The 19,820-nt window shown below is 38.5% G+C and overlaps 1 protein-coding gene across 1 annotated transcript in view; it reads right to left on the bottom strand.

Moving 5' to 3' along the window:
- Positions 1-19,820, bottom strand: part of LOC126174816 (gem-associated protein 5) — a 313,470-nt gene that overhangs the window by 256,423 nt on the left and 37,227 nt on the right. Inside the window, exons 4-5 of the mRNA XM_049921193.1 lie at positions 14,808-14,945; positions 12,558-12,682 (exon numbers count right to left, since the gene is read on the bottom strand). Coding sequence (XP_049777150.1) covers positions 12,558-12,682; positions 14,808-14,945 — 263 coding nt within the window. The remainder of the gene's footprint in view (positions 1-12,557; positions 12,683-14,807; positions 14,946-19,820) is intronic.

Raw genomic sequence — 19,820 nt, 5'->3', positions numbered from 1 at the left:
ACTGTAATCATCATTAATATCCTGAAAATTTACTGCGCTGAAGTGGCATACATAGGCAGTTCACATAATGAAACCAAGCATTGTAAGTGCTACTAATGAGATTTATGTAACTGTAATTTTCCACTTAACAATTGTTCGCAGATGTGGATGAAGTTGCGGTGGGAAAATAACGCACAGTGCTAAAGCCATATGCAGCTTGCACTACATTCTGACCACTTGTTACAATTTTAATGACATACAGAAGTAACAATGTTTCATGAAAGCTCATTATAATGGCCTACATGAATAGTGGGTATTTTCAGCAATGTATATGAAATGAAATTAAGGCCACAGCTCAAAATCAAACAATGAGCATATGACTGCATAATAACTGCTGTGAAGACACTCAGTGTCAGCTCCTAAAGACTGGTAGCAGTGGTAAGCATCACAAAAACTTCTGAATTGTACTGAGAAGTTCCAAGCAACACTAGATTATCAGGCCTTAAGAAAACTTAAGAGTGTATAGGTCTTGGCCCTTGGGAATTAGTGGAAGAGCCAGTGTCCCTCAGGCTAAATTTTTTGAAGACCCCTGATCTAAACTATGTTTCTGTTCTTGTCCAGACGTATTTTTTCACTATAGTGCTGTCTGGGAACATTTTCCTGAACAGGTGGCCTGCATGGTCAGCACAATACATTGGCAAATTGTGTTATAAAATAAACTAGGTAAATAAGCATTCAGCATTTATCACTCCATCACTTTCACTTTCGTTATTGTTATTCACACACTTAACATTTTGTTTCTGTGTTTTTTGAAACATTGATTTTTCCACCATATGATATACAGATGCCACATCAGCAAAGGGTACTAAATCCAAACAATGAACCTTTCACTGACTTGATAATCTATGGAAATTGTTCTGAATATTGCTTCAAGAAAAAGAGTTGTAGTTTTTCATCATAATGAAAAACAAAAGACTGGATCAAAATACTACAAGTATGATGATTAAGACACACGATATAACCACTCACACACAAACAAACAAACACACACACACACACACACACACACACACACACACACACACACACAAAGCCTTTCAGGGATTCAGATAACAAAATAACACTCAGAACCATCCAGTCCAAAAAACATGTCACCAGTCCATGCACTGGTTTGATGCAGCTCTCCATGCTACTCTATCCTGTGCAAGCTGCTTCATATCTGAATAACTACTGCAACCTACATTCTTCTGAATCTGCTTAATGTAATCATCTCTTGGTCTCCCTCTATGATTTTTACCCTCCACACTTCCCTCCACTACTAAATTGGTGATCCCTTAGTGCCTCAGAATATGTCCTACCAATTGATCCCTTATTTTAGTCAGGTTGTGCCACAAATTCCACTTCTCCCAAATTCTATTCAGTACCTCCTCATTAGTTACATGATCTACCCCTCTAATCTTCAGCATTCTACTGTAGCATCACATTTTGAAAGCTTCTATTACCTCCTTGCCTAAACTATTTATTGTTCATGTTTCACTTCCATACATGTCTACACTCCATACAAATACTTTCAGAAAAGACTTCCTGGCACATCTATACTTGGTGTTAACAAATTTCTCTTCTTAAAAAATGCTTTACTTACCACAGTGAGTCTACATTTTATACCTTCCCTACTACTTTAAGTGTCTCATTTCCTAATCTGAGTCCCTCAGCATCACCTGATTTAATTTGACCACATTCAGTTATCCTCATTTTGCTTTTGTTGATGTTGATATCTTATACCCTCCTTTCAAGACACTGTCCACTCGGTTCAGCTGCTATTCCAGGTCCTTTGCTGTCTCTGACAGAATTACAATGTCGTCAGCAAACCTCAAAGTTTTTATTTCTTATCCATGGATTTTAATTCCTACTCCAAATTTTCCTTTTGTTTCCTTTACTGCTTGCTCAATATACAGATTAAATAACATCGGTGATAGGCTACAACCCTGTCTCACTCCTTTCTCAACCACTGCTTCCCTTTCATGCCCCTCGACTCTTATAACTGCCTTCTGGTTTCTGTACAAATTGTAAATAGCCTTTCGATCCCCATATTTGACCCCTACCACCTTCAGAATTTGAAAGACAGTATTCCAGTCAACATTGTCAAAAGCTTTCTCTAAGTCTAAAAATACTAGAAACATAGGTTTGCCTTCCCTTAATTTATCTTTCCTTAAGCAAAGTTGCCTCGCGTGTTCCAACATTTCTACGGAATCTAAACTGATCTTCCCCAAGGTCAGCTTCTACCAGTCTTTCCATCCATTTGTAAAGAATCTGTGTTAGTATTTTGCAACCGTGACTTATTAAACTGATAGTTCGGTAATTTTCACATCTGTCGATACCTGCTTTCTTTGGGATTGGAATTATTATATCCTTCCTGAAGTCTGAGGGTATTGTGCCTGTCTCATACATCTTGCTCACCAGATGGTAAAGTTTTGTCATGGCTGGCTCTCCCAAGGCTATCAGTAGTTCCAATGGAATGTTGTCTACACCCGGGGACTTTTTTTGACTTAGGTCTTCCAGTATTCTGTCAAATTCTTCAAGCAGTATCATATCTCCCATTCATCGTCATCTACATCCTCTTCCGTTTCCATAACATTGCCATCAAGTACATCACCCTTGTCTAGACTTACTATATACTCTTTCCACTTTCCTACTTTCCCTTTTATGCTTAGGACTAGTTTTCCATCTAAGTTATTGATATTCATACAGTTGGTTATCTTTTCTCTAAAGGTCTCTTTAATTTTCCTCTAGGCAGTATCTATCTTACCCCTAGTGATAAATGCTTCTGCATCCTTACATTTGTCCTCTAGCCATCCCTGCTTAGATATTTTGCACTTCCTGTCGATCTTATTTTTGAGACATTTGTATTCCTTTTCGCCTGCTTCATTTACTGTATTTTTATATTTTCTCCTTTCATCAATTAAATTCAGTATCTCTTCTGTTACCCACGGCTTTCTACTAGCCCTCATAGTTTTACCTACTTGACCCTCTGCTGCCTTCACTATTTCATCTCTCAAAGCTATCCATTCTTCTTCCACTGTATCTCTTTCTACATCTACACCTACATCTACATCCATACTCCACAAGCCACCTGACGGTGTGTGGCGGAGGGTACCTTGAGTACCTCTATTGGTTCTCCCTTCTTTTCCAGTCTCGTATTGTTCGTGGAAAGAAAGATTGTCGGTATGCCTCTGTGTAGGCTCTAATCTCTCTGATTTTATCCTCATGCTTTCTTCGCGAGATATACGTAGGAGGGAGCAATATACTGCTTGACTCCTCGGTGAAGGTATGTTCTCGAAACTTCAACAAAAGCCCGTACCGAGCTACTGAGCATCTCTCTTGCAGAGTCTTCCACTGGAGTTTATCTATCATCTCCATAATGCTTTCGCAATTACTAAATGATCCTGTAACGAAGCGCGCTGCTCTCCATTGGATCTTCTCTCTCTCTTTTATCAACCCTATCTGGTACAGATAACACACCAGTGAGCAGTATTCAAGCAGTGGGCTAACAAGTGTACTGTAACCTACTTCTTTGTTTTCAGACTGCATTTACTTAGGATTCTTCCAATGAATCTCATCTGACATCTGCTTTACCGACGATTAATTTTATATGGTCATTCCATTTTAAATCACTTCTAATGCCTACTCCCAGATAATTTATGGAATTAACTGCTTCCAGTTGCTGACCTGCTACAGTGTAGCTAAATGATAAAGGATGTTTCTTTCTATGTATTCACAGCACATTACACTTGTCTACATAGAGATTCAATTGCCATTCCCTGCACCATGCGTCAATTCGTTGCAGATCCTCCTGCATTTCAGTACAATGTTCCATTGCTACAACCTCTCGATATACTACAGCATCATCCGCAAAAACCCGCAGTGAACTTCTGATGTTATTCACAAAGCATTTATAAATATTGTGAATAGCAACACTCCCCTGCGGCACATCTGAAATCACTCTTACTTCGGAAGACTTCTCTCTATGGAGAGTGACATGCTGCATTCTGTTATCTAGGAACTCTTCAATCCAATCACACAATTGGTCTGATAGTTCATATGCTTTCACTTTGTTCATTAAACGACTGTGGGGAACTGTATCAAATGTCTTGCGGAAGTCAAGAAACACGGCATCTACCTGGGAACCATTGTCTACGACCCTCTGAGTCTTGTGGACGAATAGCGCAAGTTGGGTTTCACATGATTGTCTTTTTCGAAACCCATTCTGATTCCTACAGAGTAGATTTCTAGTCTCCAGGGAAGTCATTATACTTTAACATAATACGTATTCCAAAATTCTACAACTGATCGATGTTAGAGATATAGATCTATAGTTCTGCACATCTGTTCGATGTCCTACTCGAAAACGGGGTGACCTGTGCCCTTTTCCAATATTTTGGAACACTATGCTCTTCTAGAGACCTACAGTACACCGCTGCAAGAAGGGGCAAGTTCCGTACTCTGTGTAAAATCGAACTGGTACCCCATCAGGTCCAGCGGCCTTTCCTCTTTTGAGCAATTTTAAATGTTTTTCTATCCCTCTGTCATCTATTTCGATATCTGCCATTTTGTTATCTGTGCGACAATCTAGAGACGGAACTACAGTGCAGTCTTCCTCTGTGAAACAGCTTTAGAAAAAGACATTCAGTATTTAGGCCTTTAGTCTGTCATCCTCTGTTTCAGTACCGTTTTGGTCACAGAGTGTCTGGACATTTTGTTTTGATCCACCTACCGCTTTGACATAGGACCAAAATTTCTTAGGATTTTCTGCCAAGTCAGTACACAGAACTTTACTTTCGAATTCGTTGAACGTCTTTCGCATAGCACTCCTCACACAACATTTCGCTGCATGTAATTTTTGTTTGTCTGCAAGGGTTTGGCTATGTTTATGTTTGCTGTGAAGTTCCCTTTGCTTCTGTAGCAGTTTTCTAACTTGGTTGCTGTACCACAGTGGCTCTTTTGCATCTCTTACGATCTCGCTTGGCACATACTCATCTAATGTATATTGTACAATGGTTTTGAACTTTGTCCACTGATCCTCAACACTATCTGTACTTGAGATGAAACTTTTGTGTTGAGCTGTCAAATACTCTGAAATCTGCTTTTTGTCACTTTTGCTAAACAGAAAAATCTTCCTACCTTTTTTAATATTTCTATTTATGGCTCAAATCATCGATGCAGTAACCGCTTTATGATCGCTGATTCCCTGTTCTCCGTTAACTGTTTAAAATTCACTGGATTCTTTGTCCCTGCCACCCATTATGAACGTTTGACTCTCCCAGTCTATATCCGGCAAATTAAAATCTCCACCCAGAACTATAACATGATGGGGAAATCTACTCGAAATATTTTCCAAATTATGCTTCAGGTGCTCAGCCACAACAACTGCTAAGCCAGGGGGCCTAGAGACACATCCAGTTGCCATGTTTGAGCCTGCTTTAACCATGATCTTCACCCCAAATTATTTCACATTTCGGATCTCCATCAATTTCCTTCAATACTATTGCACTTTTTATCACTATAACACGCCTTCCCCTTCACTGTACAGCCTGTCTCTGTGGTATACATTCCAATCTGAGTTTAGAATTTCATTACTGTTTACATCTGGTTTCAGCCAACTTTCCATCCCTAGTACTATGTGGGCATTGTGACCATTTATTAATAAGAGCAGTTCTGGGACCTTTCTATAGACGCTCCTGCAGTTTACTGTTACCTCATTAATATTGTCATTCCCTGTTGCATTTTGCCTACTGCTACCCTTTTTGTGTCTCAGGAGGCTCTTGTCAGGCCTGAGGAGGGAATTCTCTAACCTAAAAAACCCACATGTGCACTCCACACACACTCTGCTACCCTTGTACCCACTTCCTGTGTGTAGTGCACGCCTGACCTATTCAGGCGGACCCTAAATTTCTCCACCCGATAGCGGAGATCGAGAAATTTGCACCCCAGATCTCCGCAGAATCATCTGAGCCTCTGGTTTAAGCCTTCCACTCGCCTCCAAACCAGAGGACCATGATCGGTTCTGGGAACAACACTACAAATAGTTAGCTCAGATTCCACCCTGCAAGCGAGGCTTTCCACCTTCACCAAATCTGCCAACCACCTGTATGAGCTGAGGATGACCTCTGAACCCAGGCGGCAGGAGTCATTGGTACCAACATGAGCAACAATTTGCAGTCAGGTGCACCCAGTGCTCTCTATCGCCGCCAGCAGGGCCTCCTCCACATCTCGGATGAGACCCCCCGGCAAGCAGACAGAGTGAACACTGGCCTTCTTTCCCGACCTTTCCGCTATTTCCCTAAGGGGCTCCATCACCCACCTAACATTGGAACTCCCAATCACTAATAAACTCCTCCCCCCGTGTGCCTGCTCGGACCTTGCTGAAGGAGCAGCCGCATGTCCACTCACAGGCAGAGTGGGTGATGCCACATGGTCAGCCTCCACATTGACCCTCCACCTTGTGCGACGTGAACGCTGTTGAATCGGCCACTCCCCTTGGGGAGATGGTGACCCAACCACGTCCAGTACCTGCGAAGGTGTCTCGACAGCAGGGACCGTGGGTGAAGCATGTAACACCTGAGGTGTACCATGTGACGCACCAGACTCCCCACTGCCGCTACACTCCGAGGCAGCAGCCTGAAGACGGCTGACAGCGGCCATCAGCATGTTCAGCTGTTCATGAACAGTGGCCAGCTCCTCCTGCATCCGTACACAGCAGTCACACATCCTATCCATCCTAAAAAATCAACAATTTACTGTAGAGAGTTAAGTAATCAACTTTTAACTAAACTGCTAATTCACTAAAGGTGGCTGATAGCTGACTAAACTGTGGTTACTAGACACTTCTGGTTGGAAACAATGAAAATAAGCACTAACTGTCTCTGGACTTTATTCAAAACTAAATCTATGGAATAGTGTGGGAATTAGTGAAATATGTTATAGTAAATCTATGGAACACTATTGCTAGTACTCGAAAATTAAAGCTTCCTAAAAGCAAAAACACACAGAAAATTCCACTGTTCTTGTCAATCATTCCCTAATGCTGTCTCTGAAACTCTCTACAACCTCTGGTTCTTTTAGTTTATCTAGGTCCAATCTCCTTAAATTCCTACCTTTTTGCAGTGTTTTTCAGTTATAGTCTACAGTTCATAACCAATAAATTGTGGTAAAAGTTGTAATTTTTCCTCTCCTATCTACGTAATTATGTAGCTCTCAATTCATTTGAGCAATCAATCATTCATGATAGGAAACACAGTCATAAGTCACTCAAAAATGATTCTGAAATTTTACTTGTTAGAATGAAATCAGGTGATGATTCTTCTTCTCTGCAGGCTCGTGCTTTGCGGCAGTCTGCTAATCTGTACAAATAAAATGCCTCGTAATTTTGAGAGCGTTGTATAATCAGTCGGGAAACCTCAGATCAAGCGAATATTTGGCTTTGATGAAGTTTAACCTTCCGAATAAGTAATGGAGCTCTTGGATTATTAAATGCAGGTTCGTATCCAGTCTTTCGGAAGTCCCTTCTGATTAACAACTACGCAATATATCGATAAATATCATTAATTCCCAAATGTCACATACACACCTTTTTTTGAAGGAGCAATATATATATATTTCCTTTTTAATCGTACAGTTCGTATCAGTTATCTTCTGTGATAAATCTCAATAATCAAATTACATTTCTTCCAAACCAAGCTCATGCTAATCGGCACGAAGACAATCTCGGAAGCTCCCTTTCTTTTTTTTTCTAACAACCACCAAGAAGAGTACTACAAAGAATACTTATGCGCTCATGGCATAGCTATTGTATGAACTACTTTTCGCATGGATTCTGCGAGTATGAAGATAGAAAATTAGTAAACGTCATTCAAGGGTAGAATTGTATCGGAATAATTCATCGAATATAAAGAGATATTACAAAGTCTACATCAGCCCCTGTAAATGTCTTACTATTCAAAACCTAGTTCCTAAATCTCGGTCTTACCATTACATAATCTATCTGAAACCTTCCATTGTCTCTCTGAAACCTTCCAGCATCTCCAGGCATCTTCTACAAATACAACCTTCTTTCATGATTCTTAAACCAAGTGTTAGCTATGATTAAGTTAATTCTACCAGGCGGCTTCCTCTTTCATTCCTTACCCCCAGGCCTTATTCAGCTACTACTTTTCCTTTTCTTCCTTTTCCTACAATAGAATTCGTCTCCCATGACTATTAAATTTTCATCTCCCTTAACTATCTGAATAATTTCTTTTATCACAGCATACATTTCTTCAGTCTCTTTGTCATCTGCGGAGCTAGTTGGCATATAAACTTGTACTACTGTGGTAGGTGCGGGCTTTGTATCTTTCTTGGTTACAATAATGCATTTACTATGCTGTTCGTACTAGCTTATCTGCATTCCTACTTTTTTATTCATTATTAAAACTACTCCTGGAATTACCATTATTTGATATTTTATTTGCAATCCTGTATTCATCTGACCAGAAGTCTTCTTCCTCCTGCCACTGAACTTCACTAATTCCCACTACATCTAACATCAACATATCCATTTACCCTTTTTAAATTTTCTTACCTACGTACCCAATTAAGGGTTCTGAAATTCAATGCTCTGATCCATAGGAGACCAGTTTTGATTCTGCCAATAACGATGTCTTCCTGAGTAGGTTCTGCCCGTAGATCCAAATGGGGGAGTATTTTACCTCCAGAATATTTTACCCAAGAGGACACCATCATCATTTAAGCATACAGTAAAGCTGCATGTCCTCAGGAAAAATTACAGCTGTAGTTTTACCTTGCTTTCTGCCATTCGCAATACCAGCGCAGCAAGGCCATTTTGGTTGATGTTACAAGGCCAGATAAGTCATCATCTAGAATGTTGCCCCTGAAACTACTGAAAAGGCTGCAGCCCCTCTTCAGGAACCATACATTTGTCTGTCCTCTCAACATATAACCCTCCATTGTGGTTGCACCTATCTGTATCATGAGGCACGCAAGCCTCCCCACCAACGCCAAGGTCCATGGTTCATTGGGCGGGAGGGGGTAGGGAAACAAATCTTTAGTACTCTATCCACCAAAACCAGAGGAGCTTTTACTTCTGAAAGAATGTATAATTTTCTTAATTTCAGAATGAGAAGTGATATAATTTTCTGAGAGTTACTTTTCCAACACACCACTGTGATTTTTCTCTTAAATTGTTTCTCCCTATACTTTATTTCTCCTATATTTACAAAATGATTATAAAATACATCCACGATCTGTGACTCATCCAGTTCAATAGTGATGTTAACCTGTTCTGTGGCTGGTTGTTTTATCGCTTGTTTCACTGCATTCCATAAAGCCTTAAGCCTGTTCGAATTACTGATTTCTGACATCATGTGCATATTCATTGATTCTTTTAATAATCTTTCTTAGTAGTTTTGAGTAGTATTTGACTACTGTAGGATCTCTAATTGTTCTTGCCAAACGAGAGAATTTCCTTTTTCTGTCACAAGATACTTTAATCACTCTAGTGAGCCACAGTTTTTACATGGCTATTTAATGTCCTTTCGATTAGCTTACGGAGAAAGCTATTTTCAAATTATGATATGAACTTATCATGGAATGGACTACATTTTATGTTACCATTTGGTTCATTATAAATTTCATCCCAGGTTATCTCTTTTAAATTATTCTTAAAAACACTTGTCATGGAGTCATTAATTACTCCAACTGATTTCCACTGAGAAGTATCCATACTGTAAGGCACTATGTTATTTATCCTAACTAACTCTGCATCATTATCAGGGAGAGCTTTTGTTAGTGGGTAAACAGTTATTTTCTTATGTTGAGCTTCACCAATGGTCCTACTGCCTATCAGAATTCCTTAGAAAAACTACACTGAAGTCACCACAGACTTAATTGCTTGCTGCTGTCTGACAACATAGTAATGAATCCAGATTGCTCACAGACAGTTTAAAATTTCCCAGTGGATACCTATCTATAGTTATAATTAAAAGGGGTCCTTTTTTTTGTACAGAATACATAATCAGTCCCTTACAAGTAAGAAGGCTCATAACAATGTCATGTAAAAAGAAAAGATTCAATGGAGAAAACACACTGTTTCTGAAAAACAATTTAGTTGCAAACGCTATGCTGAGCTGATGTGGGTATTACTTTATTTTTAACACAGTGTTAATCTGGCACTTTCAGAAAAGTGCAAATGAAAAAAGTTAACTTTCCGAGAGTCCTGTCAATTATCTGTGGTTGTTTGTGAACATCTAAGAAAGTGGCTAAAATTGTGTCATGCATATCTACGACTACACTTCTTTACAAACTGTGGACAAAATAATGTTATTACTTTGAAGGGTAGCTAGAGTGTTATAGGCCACTGATTAGATATTGGTGACTGCATTATAAATGAATGACTGTTAGAATGAAGAGCAAGCACTTGGATAGCTGAGCTGGAATTTGGAGAGACGTGCCTGCCCTGGATCGAATACATATTGCAGACTAATGACAAGATCTAGTGACCCAGCTAGCCTGAATGTGGTTTTAGGTGGTTTCTCACACCCACCTAGATAAACACTGGGCTAGTACAAATGTCCTGCCCCAGATACATGCTGCACAAACATTTAGTTAACATTTCACACTTAAATGTGAGATTTATTCTAAATTTAAAGAGATTGAGTACACAAATTTTGTCCCAGGAGAGAGTGGTGACTTCAGGAATGGCATCTGCACAGACATTTTCTCTTACAATGCCAAAACCCTTATAATAATGCTGACCCCATCGAGAAAAACAATGCTTGAACCAATAGAGAATAAGGAAAACACAAGAAAGAAGAAGAAGAAGAAGAAGAAGAAGAAGAAGATGATGATGATGATGATGAAAATACCTTCTTTGGATGATGTAGATATTTATACAACTTGCTTATGGTTTTAAGTTTCATGTGACGGCTGTCAGGGTTAAATGGAGCAGTAGTGGTATGTAATTAAGATTAACAGTTCAAATTGAATTTGGAGAATTTCAGACAAAGGAAGTCTGCAGTGCCTTTGTGACTTTAGTTTGCTGTGTCTCTGCACAACATTTGCAAGAAAGCTACGACTGATAAATTCCCAACTGTAAAAAGATCTAACTGCTTCGTAACAAACTTATGGACTTATTGTGAATTTATGGTAATGCAAATTGTTGGAAATTGTGATCTACAATTAGTTCGTCTCAAAACAACTACTTTTAATCTTGGTTTCTATGGTCCCCAAGGTAGTCACGGTTTTACAAATTATGCCTTCATTGTAACTTCACTGTTTCAATCAACTGTGTTTCATTTTATTTCAAAGCTCCATCAGTGGCTAATTTGTTATCTCCTGACACTGCCAAGAAGTGTTCTCTCAGAAACTGGTGTCAGTCTTCGCCATAAGTAACGTTTATGTACTTGGTTGTATTATATACAGAAATGTACTTCTGTATATTTGTACAGAACCACAATTTTGGTATCACAGACTCTATACCCCTACAAATGATTATATCATATTTACATAAATGCTACATAGTGTAGTACTATGAGTAATAAAAACTTATGATAATGTTAAACAAAACACACTTGGATAATTTAAGGAGAGAACAAACTGATTACTGATGATACTCGTAGTAATTTAAAAATTCATTTGGTAGAAAGAAAGACCTATTGCAGCTACCAAAACTCTCCATAGTAAAGTCATTACTTACAACATCATAATACAAATAAATTTCTGACTGTCTAAGTTCAACATATTGAAATGAACTGGCATACGAGGATACATTATTTGATTGAGGGCTGTGCCATTACTTCAGTGTTTAGTGGAGCAACATTGGCTGTGCTTGTTCTGAAGTGCGCTGAGAACATACGAGTTCTCAGCAATTGGTTATAAGTAACCAATGAGAGAGCAAAAGACAATGTGTTCACACTGAAAGCACAAACTGTGTCAGATCCTAATGTCAATATAAGGACAAAATGCACAGTGTATTCCAAAACACAGGTATTGTAATCGCAAACTAATGGCCATAAAAATTAAAATAAATTTGTCGCACATCTTACAGTCTTAATGACAATTTAAAGGAATGTGAGATATACGTAACCAGTGATAACTTACTGTATCTGAATAAGTACTTCAACTGCGCAACAAATTTATCAAGATCCTTGCATTTTAGCATAAAATTTCTTACTTTGCCAACTTACACCTCAACCAAAGCTAGACTTCAGGCTATGCCTTAAGCCAATCAACATAACCCACATTCTATCAAAATACGTCAAAGTTGTAGAAATGAAAAGATTTCACCTTCAGTGTTTAAAAAACATTGCCTCTTTTCTCACTTCTCATTGGATAACTAACACTAGCCTCTCACTCGCTGTGTGCTATGCTGAGGCTGCCACTATCTCAGCCAAGACTTCAGCCATGATCTACACACACACGGACACACACGCACACACGCGCGCACACACACACACACACACACACACACACACACACACACACACACACACAGCCATCAGAGAAAGAAAAATTTCAAAATTAATCACCTTCTTCCAAAGTGTTATTGAGAACTCCACATTCCATGCATGGAATGCACATAATGCTGAATAAACCTCGTGCATGACAGGAATGAATTAACTTCCATGGTTTCCTTCGAGTGCCTTCACCTTTTCTAAACAAAGTAATAAGGACAAATAAATTATTGTAAAAATATTATGGAAGGGCTAGATGCCACATTTATAGTTTATTAAGTCTGCAGCATATTATCAATAGGTATATAATTTTTAATTAAATGTAATACTGTAAATGAAGAATAAAACTCTGAATTAAAGTATCCCCAAAGTTGGAGAAATATTCCACAGTACAATAAAAGCAAAATGGAACACTCAGCTACTAGAATTTTAAAATGGCAGTTTTTTTCCCTATTATGAAGATTAACACTTGCAAAAAGGTGACAGCTTGTAAAGATATTAAAAAGAAGGCATTAATACTAAGTAACATATCTTCCTATAGTGTTGCTAATATAACAATGAAAACAATCAATTATTGATAAAATTATTTAATTGGATGGATAAAAAATTACTCACAAAGCAGTGGCAGAATACACAACAGTCTTTTATGTGTGTGTTCTGCCACCACTTGGTGAGTAGATTTTTTTTATCTATCCAATTAAATAATTTCATATAGTGTTGGATGGTTACCGTATTTACTCGAATCTAAGCCGCACTTTTTTCCATTTTTTGTAATCCGAAAAACCACCTGCGGCTTAGAATCGAGTGCAAAGCAAGCAGAAGTTCTGAAAAATGTTGGTAGGTGCCGCCACAACTAACTTCTGCCGTCGAATATATGTAGCGCTACACAGGCATGCCTTGGCCTGCACAAAGATAAATACTGGCGGCAAAACCTCTGCGTCAGAAAAAAAAAAAAAAAAAAAAAAAAGTGGAAGATGGGCTTTTTTTCTCTGCCCCGTGGTTCGACCACTGCATTTTCATACATTATCCAACGAAGTAAATACAAATTCCGTATTGTTCATCTTCTAATGTAGCAGCATTTCAATGTACTATGAAAATCCACTGGCAAGACTGTTTGGGATGTTTGTCAATATGGCCAACTCCACGTTCTGAATTTTTTCCTACTCGTGAGAAGAGTTGGTTGCTAATAGGAACTTTTATGAATTGTGAATGACATGCAGTATTCTCTTCACCGTAAGAATAATACGAATATAAACATTTTGCCATGTATTGTTTAGTGTTTGCTGCTATCTCATTTAAATCCTGTCTGCCTCATAAACTACGAAACTAGTGTGAGACAACAGCAAACGCAGAAGAATATACATATCATGTCATATTTATATTCGTATTATTCTTATGCCTAATAGTGATACAGTCAGAAATGAAGCACAGCAATTGACTATATTTTTAAATTTAAGATGAATCTAATTTCTGTGCAGAATGTAATGTACTAAAGAGGCACCTGCAAAGATTTTCAAACAGAAAAATTTTCGAACTCTTGTTCAGAACATCTTCTATCATACGCAGTCTATTATTTGGTTCTTGCTGATCATTATCAAAGAAAGCAGCAGTGTAAGTAACAACAAATAGCAGTCTCTTCCCATTGTTTCGCTAATGAGACGATTCCTCTCTGTTTTTTTAATTGTAAGCAGCGGCAGTGCGCACTAAAGCAAGCCATGTCGCGATCGGCGACAGGTCGTAAACATTCATCATCAGAATGCGACAAACAATGGATGACACAGTACAATAAGGCATTTTCAGCTTACAGTGACGTAAACACCTATAACAAAGAGAATGGCATTTATCAGATCAAACAAAAACAAGCAATGAATTCAAACGAAATGAATCACGTGAAGGAAGGAAGGGTACCCATATAAATACAGATGGAGCGCCTGACGCATAGCAATGGCTACCTGGTAAAGCTTAACTGCTAAGCTTACGACTCAAATCGAACTACTGTAGCTGTATCGTCATTCATTCGACCTGAATCGTGTCTCATATTGCAATGGACCAACTTTGTTTCAATTTGGAGGAGCGGTCATAAACTTTTCTCTCCCCTTGAATTTTGAGTCTCAAATTTCAGGTGCGGCTTAGATTCGGGAAATTTTTTTTCCTTGATTTCGAGTCTCATTTTTCAGGTGTGGCTTAGATCCGAGTGCGGCTTAGATTCGAGTAAATACGGTAACCACCATTGTCAAAAGCAATGCAAACTGGAATCAATAAGAGTGTATTTAAGAATAAAAGATTTATAAACCAGACCAAAAGTTTTATTGTTAAATCACGTACCTGTTAGCTGCAGCGATCTTTCGTACATTCCAACTTAGGAGCTCTCCCCATAGTGAATTAGTCAACAGTGTGTCTCCAGTTGGCCAGCACACAGAAACCCAGTTCACTGAACCACCAGCAGAGGCAGAAGGTCCCTTTCTTTGGTGGCACGAAAGGAAAGAAGAACATATTACAAAACACTCATCATTACATGGCACCTACACAACTTAATGTTTTAAGTCCTGTGAGTTCTGAACTGTCACTAAATGACATTTGAGACTCATTTAGTACAACTGATATCCACTGTCGAAAATGTCATAAATGAAGGGACGCAAGTGAATTAACAGTAATACTGATATGGTCCACAGTTTTCATAGTGACTTCAATAAAAACCAAAGGTCTCAAATGACCTTATATTTTACTGTTTATCTGTCTCTTACCTATCTTCTTTTTACTTTAAACTGCAGTACCAGATTATGATGGCTTTGCTCCAGGAAAATGGCAATGTCATCAAGCAAATGCTATAGATTCACCCCTAGATTTTTTTTCTACTATAATAAAATAAAGATTGCAGAAAGTGGTTCTGATATTAAGAAATGGCCTACTTATTCAGTGGTTTAGTTACAATTCAGAATATGGTGCAGAAAAAGAATATCTATATTCCTTCTTGCACAGTGCTCAGGAAACAAAAAGATGCCCATCTTGTCTTCCTCAAAAAAAGGCAGCAGTGATACAACTGCTGAAAGTAGCATTCTACCCAAAACATACTCTCACCAAACAACATAATCTCCTGTGAAGTTAAATGGAAAGCCTATTGGCGCATTCTGAATCAGCTGACTGCTTATCAGTCTTTCAGGATAACGCCAGCTATAATAACCCGATGTCACAGAACATGCACCCTTGCAACTTCAACAGCTGATACAACACCAGGCTGATCAACTTAGCCACAATAGTAACAAAACATTTATCAAAGTGCCATATAAGCAGAAAATTTCCATTCACGAATTTATTTCGTCTGTCAGAAAGAGAAGGCTACACAGCAGCACAAATACACTCTGTTGTACATACTCACTATTTGTTTTATGTTAAGCGATTAGGGTGTTTATGAATAAAGTTCAATCTCGCTGTGAAACTTGCCTTATCTACTTATACAGAAATGTCAGCATTATTAGTGTACCCACAAAGTAACCTGGCAACCTGCGCAAATGGCACTGTCGGGAAAAGGAATCGATAGTGGCGCGGGGTTGTGATATAATTGACCACCACGCATTTTGGCAGTTGAAGCCTACGCACATGCGCATCTCACATAAATGTGAGCTACAGCTAGCATACCTGCAAAGGCTTACATTAACATGTTATGTCAGTACAACCAATAATTTCACAAATATGGATGTTGAATGTCAAGTTTCGCACTAGAATACTGAAAAAGAAATGATCGGCAAAACAAAAAAGTGTAAAAAATGAAGTGTTGCATATGATGCTTACTACAATATCGAAAATGTGAAAAAAAGAACACAAGTCATACAGAAGATAGATGTCCGTCTCTTGACAATCTGACAAACTGCCTATTGGCTTCTGTCTCGGGTTCTTCGGCCAACGTTCATCTAATGATTTTTCTGACGTTTCGCCAGCACGAGTGGCTGGCATTGTCAAAGCTTCACCCTCCATTGCCGGTGGTGAATGGAGGGTGAAGCTTTGACAATGCCAGCCACTCGTGCTGGCGAAACGTCAGAAAAATCATTAGATGAACGTCGGCCGAAGAACCCGAGACAGAAGCCAATAGGCAGTTTGTCAACAAGTGGCCACGAAAGCCTTAACAATTTTGTCTTGACAATCTGTTCATCAATATTACCTAAATGTAAAATAACCCTTCTCTTTTTCCACGTCTTTCCTGGAGTGAAGAAGCCTTGGGAAGTACTTTTAGATATGTTTTTCTTCTCCACCTCCACTCTTGTTATTGTGTGATATAAAAGTTAGTGGTTACTGCAACTCTCTCAAGCACATTTTTAATGAAATTTTTGTGTCCTCATTTGCCTTTTCCAATGGGATAGCATATAATCGCACATGCCAAATTCTGAAGAACTTTCCCGGCAGCTACGGAGCATGAGGACTCCAGTGCGCTGCAATGTAGTTAAGAAACTGCAAATTCTACAATCCTCGAAGTGTGCAGGTCAGCAGACAACAGTTAACTGAGGGATGGCCTCAGTCACAGCTCAAAATCAAAATGTGTTTTTGTGAAGGCATTATGCTATTTTTGTGCGAGCTGTAACAAAGACTTGTGGAACATGGAATACATGTGCAAGAGAAAATGGAGGTAAAAGTATTTGAGGGAGTGAGGCTGATAGTGTTAGGGCCAATGGACACAGAATAAAGAAGGTACAAGGCATGGGAACACTAAATAATAATTCTGTATTCACATATAGTGGAGTCAGTATCAAACAGACAAAAAATGCAAGAGTAGTATCAACAATGCACATGGGATCCAAGTTTAGAGCTAACATCTTCCATCATGGTGTATGGTACTAATTATGATAAGAGGAATGTGGATAAAGAAAGGTTCTATGAAAAGCTTCAGAACACAGTGAGTGACCCTCTTGCAGAAGTTATAACATTACAAGACTTTAAGGTTAGATTTAGAAAGTAGCTGGAGGAGAAAATGAGGCAGCTGGTAGATAAAGAGAGCGCGGAGTTACTTAAATTAGTTGAAAATTAAATGGCTAATGACCAAGCAATGACAAATAGGTTTTCACACCAGTGGATCCACCAACAGGAAAACAAGAATTCTGACAGAATGACCACTTTTCTAACAATAATTAAGATAACAGCAAAAAAGAATTATTTTAACATGGAGAAGAATTGTACAATTTATTAATGTTTTGAAATAAGGAGCAACCAATATTTGCTGATACGTACATAATATCAACAACACAGAGAAAACGAAACAGTCAAGGAACAATTAAAAAAAGTGAAGAATGAAATTTGCCAATATGTGATTGTTAATGTAAGTACGACGAAGTGTTAACCTCGGGTGTCGGGCTGCCACATTTACTAGCTCACATAAATTTTGTTACAGTCCGATTCAGGTCATTTTTAAGGTCACTTCATTATTTTGTCATTAAATTAATTTCAATTTTATTGAGTACAACAACATCTCTGGTTTGGTTTGACTGCTAGTAATTGATACTTGAACATAAATCATAAACAATTCTCATTTTGTCATTCCAGAATCCAGAATACTTTTCACAAGAAGTGAAACTAACTTTTTGTTTGTATTTATGTAAAGGACTCGTGTACATGGCTGGCTGGCTGGTTGGTTGGTTGATTCCGTAGGGGAAGGGGGCGAGCAAACAAACAGTGATGTCAATTGGATTAGGGAAGTGTGTTGGCTGTGCCCTTTCACAAGAATCAACCCAGCACTTAACTGAAGTGATTTAAGGAAATCACAGAAAACCCAAATCAGGATGGCTACACGTGGGTTTGAACCATCATCCTCCTGAATGCGTGCCCAGTGGGCTAACCATTGTGCCACCTTGCTTGGTCATGTACATGTTAGCAAAAGCTAATAACTCTCATGATATAAGCGACTTTGTAAAACACATTGTTAGTGAACACTGTTTGTAAATTTCAGTATTAGAAACTAAGAGTCAAGTACAACTTCATGTTGGAGCATGGTACGAGAGAATTAATGCTGAGTACTATCAGTCTGTAAACCGCCAACTGGTTTTTGATTATAAACTTTAAATTTTCTGTCTGTAATAATGCATGATCTCACCTGAAATTATTGGAATGATATGTAAGCAGTGGCGATTCAGTCATGAGGGGGTCATTTTTATTAAAGTTTTTGAGTGCCAGTTTTGTTATGGCTTCGAGAGAAACAGTTTTGTTACAGTTACAATAATCTTGTAACTATGAAACTGAAACGTCGTGTCAAGCTGTTTACTTAAAATTTCTCTTGATATAATAAATTGTTAGACTGACTGGTCAGCTTAGGAAGTTGCAGCAAATTTGTTGGAGCAGATAATAATCACACTGCAGCACTGGACTTCACTGAAAATGAAGATAAGTATTTTCTGCTAACCACGACACATAGACAGTCCTGTGATACTTTAATTTTGATGGAGAGTCTGGGATTATGGCTGTCCTGCTAATGAGGTTTTGCCTACAGAATTCTGACTTTCAAATCAAAAAATGATTCAAATGGCTCTGAGCACTATGGGACTCAACTTCTGAAGTCATTAGTCCCCTAGAACTTAGAATTAGTTAAACCTAACTAACCTAAGGACATCACACACATCCATGCCCAAGGCAGGATTCGAACCTGCGACCACAGCGGTCTCGCGGTTCCAGACTGCAGCGCCTAGAACCGCATGGCCACTTCGGCTGGCTTTCTGACTTTCAGGGTGATTTATACAATAATGGATGATACAATGGAAAATTTAAAAGAAAGCACTGGCATGGAAATCTGAAATGGATTATATATTGTCACCAAAAAGTGAATAGAGAGACGAGAACTGAAAAGTAGACAAAAAAAAAAAAAAAAAATTTGAGGAGTGGAATTATGTCGTCAAGGACAATTGAGAAAAGTACTTTGATTGTTATTCTTTTTCATGTGTGGTAAAAAATTTTGTTTGAAAACTAGAATTTTAGTGTGAGGACTGAAATTTTCATTCAAAGTATTTAGCACTGTGTTTGTTTATCAATATGGCAAGCAAGAGTAAGCAAGGCATTGTACCAGCAGAAAATCAGGAACATGTAGTATACAATGTTTCGAGTTTGAACAACAGCATTACCGATAATGAAAGTGAAAGCAAAGTTAACAATGAGGTAGCACACAAATAGATTTGTTACAGTGAGCAGCAGGAAGTGGTAATGTGAGTGCTTGTCCATCATTTCTTGGTTTTGACATAACTGAAGCTGCAGGCTTGAACGGTGGAATTGTAGAATTATTGTCAAGGTTAATAGGTGAAACAAAAAACATAACTGGTAGAATTACTAAAACAGCTGTAGCTTTAAGTGGCAGAATTACCGAAACAG

The sequence above is a fragment of the Schistocerca cancellata genome, chromosome 3, assembly GCF_023864275.1.
Source record: "Schistocerca cancellata isolate TAMUIC-IGC-003103 chromosome 3, iqSchCanc2.1, whole genome shotgun sequence".
In the NCBI taxonomy this organism is placed as follows: Eukaryota; Metazoa; Arthropoda; class Insecta; order Orthoptera; family Acrididae; genus Schistocerca; species Schistocerca cancellata.
The sequence above is the reverse complement of the archived record's forward strand: the minus strand, read 5'-3'. Positions and strand labels throughout refer to the sequence as shown.